The sequence below is a fragment of the Streptopelia decaocto genome, assembly GCF_964273445.1.
Source record: "Streptopelia decaocto genome assembly, chromosome: 2".
Taxonomy (NCBI): domain Eukaryota; kingdom Metazoa; phylum Chordata; class Aves; order Columbiformes; family Columbidae; genus Streptopelia; species Streptopelia decaocto.
In genome coordinates, this window is record NC_138655.1 from 1,290,543 (window position 1) to 1,298,442 (window position 7,900).

A 7,900-nucleotide genomic window follows, 5' to 3' on the forward strand; every position below is an offset into this window, starting at 1 on the left:
TCAAATTAACGAAATGTGACTTTCTCTTAGTGAACACATGTTGACTGCCTGATGATAGCATTGTCTTTAATTGTCTCTCAGCAGCACTCAATTGTTTCTTCTCCATAATTTTCCAGGTACTGTGGTCAGACTAACAGGTCTGCAGATTCCTGGCTCTTCACTCACGCCCTTTTTACAAACTGGAATAACGCTGGCTGGCTTGCAGTGAGCGAGAACATCTCTGGCCTCCCAAGACCTGCCTGAATTCAGTGGAGGTGAGTGTCATGAGGGTTGTTCACCGCATGAGCAGTGTTTGTTGGCGAGGAAGATGAGGTGGGGCAGGAAGGGTCTCTGTGTGTCTGTGTTGATGGTGCTGGAGTGCCTGGCAGGCAAGAGGCAGGTTGGGCCAGTGCAGGGCTGGGCTGGGGGTGCCGGTGAGTCAGATGGACTCATGTCTGCCCCCCAGAGAGGGGGGGTTGTATATCTGGATGTGCATAAGTCCATGGTTGAATTCAGGATTCCTGAATGAATTTCCTGATTCTCTTTCACTGGACATAGTGGAATCTCATGGAGCTGGGCAAGGGGAGAAGCCAAGTCCTGTTTCTGGAGACGACTCAGTGGCAGTAGCAGGAATGACTGTGGGCCAGTTGGATAGAAAGTATCTTGGCAGAGGAGGACATTGCAGTCCTGGTGGAGAACCAAAGGACCTGGAGGTGCCAATCAAACCCTGAGGTAAAAGGGTCCAGGAAGTCTCCATAGCAGCATTGGCAAAAATGTTGGCAGGAGGTTGAGGGAGGTGACCGTTCCTGTCTCCTCAGCACTGGTGAGGTCTTGTGTGTAGTCCTGTGTGCGGGTCTGAGCTCCCCAGTGGAAGAAGGACATGGATGTATTAGTGCAGGAGAAGTGCAGGTTCACAAAGATGCTAAAGGGTCTGAGACATGTTCCACCTGACAAGACAATGAGAGAGCTGGGATGTTTTAGCCAGGAGGCAAAGAGCACACGGGGGATGTTATCAATGTGTGGAAATTTCAGAGGGGAGGGAATGAAGTGTGTTTGCTGGGAGGGCTGGAGAGTCATTCTGGGGAAGAGAGTTATTCATGTGTGTGCTGCTATGGGAGAGATCTTGTCCAAGATGTGCGCAGGGAAGCGTTCTCATGCGGAAGGCTCTGTTTGAGCCAGGGGTGGGTTTGTGTCACATCCTGGAAGCCACTGGGCACTGGTTGGTGGTGTCATATTTCCTGGAAGAGGTCTTGTTTCCCTTTTCCACCCACCCTGATGAGCTACTGAGCCTGATTTTTCTCACGTGAAGTTGAATGAGCCGTGGGAGAAAAAGACAACAGGCTGCATCTCAAGCTGGGATGAAGGAGAACTTTATTGAGGGAGAAAAGTGAAAAAGCAGGAGTGCCAAGTGGAACAGCACAAGTCTGAGGTGCAAAGAACGATGTGGGAGAAGAGAAGGACGTTCATCGAGGTACGAAGGCAGCCCAGGCTGGCAACTTCCCTGCTTCCGTGCTTGGTTCCTGGAGACGAGGAGCCATGGACAGCAGGTCCCTGTGCCAGGAAGGGCCTAGAAGTGCGTGTCCTCAATGTGTGGGGTGGCTTCCAGGGTGTGTGTGGATGGCATCACAGGTGGCGGCGAGAGCCCTTAGCAGATGTATCCACCCCTTCTGCCGCCAAAGCAGCCCAGGCCTCCGAAGCCGCCCAGGCCCCTGAAGCCGTAGCCGAAGGCGCCGGAGTTGACGGCAACTCCCTGGGCGCCGAGTTCGTTGCCCACGGCAGCCGATGCGGAGGATCCGACGGCGGTGCTCTGGGGGTGGGAGGTGAGGATGGGTCCTGGCAGGGTGACCAGCACAGCGGGAGGCTGGATGACGACGCGGGAGTCCTGGCACTGCAGGGAACAGGGCTCGTTGCAGCTGTTGGCCAGCGGGGTGGGTCCGCAGGGGCGGCAGACGTCGTAGCAGGCCATGTGTGTGGTGTGGAGGGGCCCTGGAAGGGACGAGAGGCTGTTGAGCAAGTGCAGGGGTGTGGGGGTGCGAGAAGCGGTGTTGCAGGAGGGTGAGGGAGTGGGGAGGCTGGTGTGGGGCTGTGGGGAGCGTGGCGGTGGGGAGGCGTGAGGGCTGCTGAGGCTGGGGGCAGAGCGTGCTGGAAGAGAGGGGCCAGGCGGGGCAGGAGAAGGAGGGGAAGGGGGTTGAGGCTCACCTTGTTGAGCGCGGAGGGAGGAGAAGGCGTCAGGAGAGTGTGTGAGGGAGAGAGGCTCTGGGCCGGCTTTTATGCTGGTCCCCGAGGGGCGGGACAGCCTTTGCGCATGGCAGCGTTTTGCTGCCAGCAGCTGATTGATGCCACAGGCTGGCCAGGAATGAGGAGGGTGTGTTTTCCTTCCCGCAATGCTCCAATTTCTTGTTCTTGTCTTGAGGACGTGTCCACTTGGCCCTGGTGGCACCTTTGAAGTGTGAGCATTAGAGGCCAAAGGCTTGGCGTTGATGGTACGTGTCAGTGCGGGCAGAGGATGCGGCCGAAGCACAGGAGAGATGGGGTGTCATCAGTGAGGTCATCCCACAGCACTCGTGTGGTTTGCGGTTGCATTGTGTGGAGGGCACCTCATTCCCTCACAGCCCTTGCAGGCTGCTCTGGGCTCCGGAGCTGCGACGGGCATGAAGAGCTGCCTCTTCTGTGGTCTTCTTCTCTCCCTTCTTTGCTATCATCTCTCTAAGCCTGTCTTTAGGCCTGGCTTCCCTGATTGGGTTTGATCTGTTCGTGTCTTGGTGCCCCTCTTGCTTTTAAACTTGTAGCTGTGTGGATTTGTTATATGACACAAGGTTTTTGAGCAAGAGAGCTGCAGGGGTGGTTTCTGAGGTAAGGTTCTCAAAGGTTCTGTAATGTTCATAGAGATTCCTTATGTGCAAAAATAGGGAGCTGTGGGGAAGAAGACCATCCTGACTAAACATAGAACTTTAGCTGGATCTCGGGATAACAATGAGAGTTTGTGACATTTACAAAAAGGGGCAGGTAACTCAGGAGGACTACAGGGATGTCATGAGGTTGTGCAAGGAGAAAATCAGAATTTGGCATGTGCAACTACACCATAATCCAAGTACTGTTCTAAAATACAATAAATATTTTCCAGACATACATTATCAACCAAAGGAGGGCTAACCAGAATCTCCATCCTTCACTAGATGTGGGGGCACTCACACGGAGTAAATATGAGGAAAATGCATTAATGCTTTCTTTGTCGCAATCTTTCTAATATGACCAGTTGTTCTGTGGATACCAAGCCTCTGATGTAGAAGATGGAGCAGAACAAACCCCCAGAATCCACAGGGAAATGGTTGGAAACCTCCTACACCAGTTAGACACACACTGACCTATGGGGCCTGATGAACTCCAGCCAAGGGTACTGAGGGAGCTGGCAGAGGCGCTCACCAAGCCACTTTGCATCATTTATCTGCAGTCCTGGCTCACCAGGGAGGTCCCACTTGGCTGGAGGTTGGCAAATGTGCTGCTTATGTAAGAAGAAGGGACAGAAGGAGGATCTGAGGATCTGCAGGGCTGTCAGTCTGACCTTGGTGCCAGGGAAGGTCGTGGGGCAGATCATGTTGAGTGACATCACACAGCACATACGGGACAACCAGGCGTTCAGGCCCAGTCAGGATGGGGTGATGAAAGGCAGGTCCTGCTTGACCAACGTGATCTCCTTCTCTGACAAGGTGACCCACTTAGTGGAGGAGGGAATGGCTCTGGATGTTTTCTACCTAGACCTTATTAAAGTCTTTGACACTGATTCAACTGGAGAAAGTGGCTGCTCATGGCTTGGACAGGTGTATTCTTCACTGGCAAAAAGCCTGGCTGGATGACTGGGCCCAAACAGCTGTGGTGACTGGAGTTAAATCCAGTTGGTGGCTGCTCACAAGTGGTGTTCCCCAGGGTTCAGTCCTGGGGCCAGTTTTGTTCAATATCTTTCTCCATGGTCTGATAAGTGATGGAGTGGACTCTCAGTAAGTGTAGCCTGGAGAAAGGGAGGCTGAGGGGTGACTTTCTTGCTCCCTACAACTACCTGAAAGGAGGTTTTAGTGAGGTAGACGTCAGTGTCTTTCTCAAGGAATAAGGAACAAGGAACAGGAGAAGAGAAAATACTGTTAAGCTGCACCAGGGGAGATTTACATTGGATATTAGGAAAATTTATTCACCAGTGTTGTTGTCAAGCACTTATACCGCCCAGGGTAGTGGTGGAGTCATCATCCCTGGAGGTGTTTAAAAGTCGTGTAGATGTGGTGCTTGGGGACATGGTTTAGTGATGACCTTAGTATTGCTTGGTTAACACTTGGATTTGATGATCTTATAGGTCTTTTGCACCTGAAACAGTTATTTGATTCTATTCAATGGCACCAGCCAGCTCCAACCAGACTGGTTGATGGTGAAACCTGAGCCAATCAGCAATGGTGGTAGCACAAATGTGTGAACATCTTTAAGAACAGGAAAAAAGGACTGCAAAATTGTAACTGGAAGAGAGGGCGGGATATATGTGAGTTGAAGATCTCTACAAACAGAAAAGTCTGTGAAGAAGGAGCTGCAGGATGTGTTCCTGGTGCTGGTGGAGAGATTCCCTTGCAGCCCATTGTGAACCCCACGCTGGAGCAGATTGTCCCCCTGCAGCCTCTGGAGATCTCCCTGTCCTTACAAAGACTCAGGAGCCTTTCCTCAGATTTTCTCTGCTCATGCAGTTGAGGAGGGGGAGTGATAGAGCAGCTTGGTGGGCACCTGCCATCCAGCCAAGGTCAAGCCAGCCCAGAGCCCCATCTTGCCAGCAGAGCAGGGTCACGGGCTTGTTCCTGCTCCTGATCCTCAGTGCCCCAGGCTGTGCCTCAGGGACCCCACACTGAGCAGGACGATGACCTCACAAAGGGGCTTTCTGTGTGACCTCAGAGCACAGGGACAGTTGCTTGGTGTCCCCTGCACTGGTGCTCCATGGACCCTGCAGCAGGGAGGCTGGTGGTGCAGAGACCCCCTGCATGGGTCACTGTGGGGCCCTGCAGAGAAGAGGGGACGCTGGCCTGAGGATCCCCCCCAAGGGATCATTTGTGGTTCCCACAGCAAGGTGAGACCGTGGTCTGGGGACTCCTGCGTAGGTGGAATGGGGACCATGCGTCCAGGTGGACAGTGCAACAAGGACCCACACTTGGATCTGCTGAGGACCCCACAGCAAGGGGGTGGTGACCTGGGTACCCAGCATGTGTTGCCCAGGGTCCTGGCAGGAAGGGGATGCAGGATACAGGACTCTGTGTTTTTGTCCCTGGAACCTGACAGTGAGTGAAGATGGTGTCACGGGCACTGCCAGGTGGTTGGGCTGGGGACAATGGGAGGCGTGCGTGGTGCGCGGGGCTGTGCACCTGAGAACCTTGAGGGAATGTTTGCATTAGAAAGGTTTGGGGAAGCAGAAAAGACGGGATTAGACCAGTCCAATTACAAGGGATCTACATTGATTATTGAGTCCAAAAGGCTGATCAGATCAGGGCTCCGTAGAAGTTAAAGCATGGAACAGTTCACAATACTCCCGTATTTGGGACAGGACCAAAAGCTTTACTAAAATCCAGAAAAACTGCGTCCACCAGCTTCCCTTCATGCACGAGGCAGGTGACCTTATTGTAGAAGGATAGGAAATCAGTTACACAGGACTTTGCCTTAGCGAACCCCTGTTGACTGTACCTGATGATTTCATTGCCCTTAAATGCCTTTCAGCAGCACTCGGTTGCATCTTCTCCATAATTTTCCAGGTACTGTGGTCAGACTAACAGGTCTGCAGATTCCTGGCTCTTCACTCATGCCCTTTTTACAAACTGGAATAACATTGGCTGCTTGCAGTGAGCGAGAACATCTCTGGACTCCCAAGATGTGTCGTGAGTGTCGTGAGGGTTGTTCACCGCATGAGCAGTGTTTGTTGGTGAGGAAGATGAGGTGCGGCAGGAAGGGTCTCTGTGCGTGTATGTTGATGGTGCTGGAGTGCCTGGCAGGCAAGAGGCAGGTTGGGCCAGTGCAGGGCTGGGCTGGCGGAGCTGGTGAGTCGGGTGGACTCACATCTGCCCCCTAGAAAGGGGGTGTTGTGTATATGGATGTGTATAAATCTGTGGGAAAACGTGGTTTAAACACACGTTTGACGATTGAGCTTCCTGATTTCCCTGGCCACAGGGGAGTGTCATGGAGCTGAGCAAGGGGAGAGGCCAAGTCCTGTTCTGGGGAGGACTCAAAGCTGGCAGCAGGAATGACTAGGGGAGAGTTGAACAGAAGACAGCTTGGCAGAGAAGGGTCTTGTGGTTCTGGTGGAGAAGAAATGGGCTCTAAGGTGGCAATGAAGCCTTGACGCAAAAGGGGGCATCAAGTCTCCGGGGCAGCATTGAGAAATGTCTTGACAGGAGGTTGAGAAAGGTGACTGTTCTTCTCTTCTCAGCGCTGGTGAGGTCCCATGTGGGATCCTGCGTGCAGGACTGAGTTCCCCGGTGGAAGAAGGACATGGATGTATTAGTGCAGTTTCATGAAGATGCTAAAGGGTCTGGAACATCTTCCACCGGAGGAGAGGCTGAGAGAGCTGGGATGTTTAGCCAGGAGGAAAAGAGCTCATGGGGGATGTTATCAATGTGGAAATTTCAGAGGGGAGGAAGTCAAGTCTGTTTGCTGGGAGGGCTGGAGAGTCATGCTGGGAAGAGAGTTATTAATGTGTGTGCTGGCATGATCTTGTCCAAGATGTGCGCAGGGAAGTGTTCTCATGCGGAAGGCTCTGTTTGAGCCAGGGATGGGCTTGTGCCGCATCCTGGAAAACACTGGGCACTGGTTGGTGGTGTCATATTTCTTGGAAGAGGTCGTGTTAGTCTTTTCCACCCATCATGATGGGCTACTGAGTCCTGGTTTTTCTCAAGTGAAGTTGGACGAGCCGTGGGAGAAAAAGACAATAGGCTGCATCTCAAGCTGGGATGAAGGAAAACTTTATTGAGGGAGAAGAGTGAAAAGGCAGGAGTGCCAAGTGGAACACAAGTGGAGCACAAGTCTGAGGTGCAAAGAAAGATGTGGGAGTAGAGGAGAAGGACCTTCATCGTGGTACGAAGGCAGCCCAGGCTGGCAACTTCCCTGCTTCCGTGCTTGGTTCCTGGAGTCGAGGAGCCATGGACATCAGGTCCCTGCACCAGGAAGGGCCTAGGGGTGCGTGTCTTCAGTGTGTGTCGTCACTTCCAGGGTGTGTGTGGATGGCATCACGGGGGGTGGCGAGAGCCCTTAGCAGATGTATCCACCCCTTCTGCCGCCAAAGCAGCCCAGGCCTCCGAAGCCACCCAGGCCTCCGAAGCCGTAGCCAAAAGCACCGGAGTTGACGGCAACTCCCTGGGCGCCGAGTTCGTTGCCCACGGCAGCCGATGCGGAGGATCCGACGGCGGTGCTCTGGGGGTGGGAGGTGAGGATGGGTCCTGGCAGGGTGACCAGCACAGCGGGAGGCTGGATGACGACGCGGGAGTCCTGGCACTGCAGGGAACAGGGCTCGTTGCAGCTGTTGGCCAGCGGGGTGGGTCCGCAGGGGCGGCAGACGTCGTAGCAGGCCATGTGTGTGGTGTGGAGGGGCCCTGGAAGGGACGAGAGCAGAGCAAGCGCAGTGGTGTACGGCTGTGAGGAGTGGTGTTGCTGGAGGGTGAGGGAGTGGGGAGGCTGGTGTGGGGCTGTGGGGAGCGTGGCGGTGGGGAGGCGTGAGGGCTGCTGAGGCTGGGGGCAGAGCGTGCTGGAAGAGAGGGGCCAGGCGGGGCAGGAGAAGGAGGGGAAGGGGGTTGAGGCTCACCTTGTTGAGCGCGGAGGGAGGAGAAGGCGTCAGGAGAAGAGTGTGAGGGAGAGAGGCACTGGGCCGGCTTTTATGCTGGTCCCCGAGGGGCGGGGCGGCCTTTGAGCATGG

The 7,900-nt window shown here is 54.2% G+C and overlaps 2 protein-coding genes across 2 annotated transcripts; both read right to left on the minus strand.

Moving 5' to 3' along the window:
- Positions 1–1,624: 1,624 nt before the first annotated feature.
- On the minus strand, positions 1,625–1,945 carry LOC309436351 (feather beta keratin-like; the record flags this gene model as incomplete). The annotated part of the gene is made up of 1 exon (XM_082045479.1): positions 1,625–1,945. One exon carries the CDS (start codon positions 1,943–1,945, stop codon positions 1,625–1,627), a length of 321 nt encoding a protein of 106 aa, XP_081901605.1.
- A 5,294-nt stretch (positions 1,946–7,239) lies between these two features.
- LOC309436174 (feather keratin B-4-like) lies at positions 7,240–7,560 on the minus strand (the record flags this gene model as incomplete). Its single annotated transcript, XM_082045158.1, has 1 exon — positions 7,240–7,560. The coding sequence occupies one exon, from the start codon at positions 7,558–7,560 to the stop codon at positions 7,240–7,242; it is 321 nt and encodes a 106-aa protein (XP_081901284.1).
- Positions 7,561–7,900: the final 340 nt, after the last annotated feature.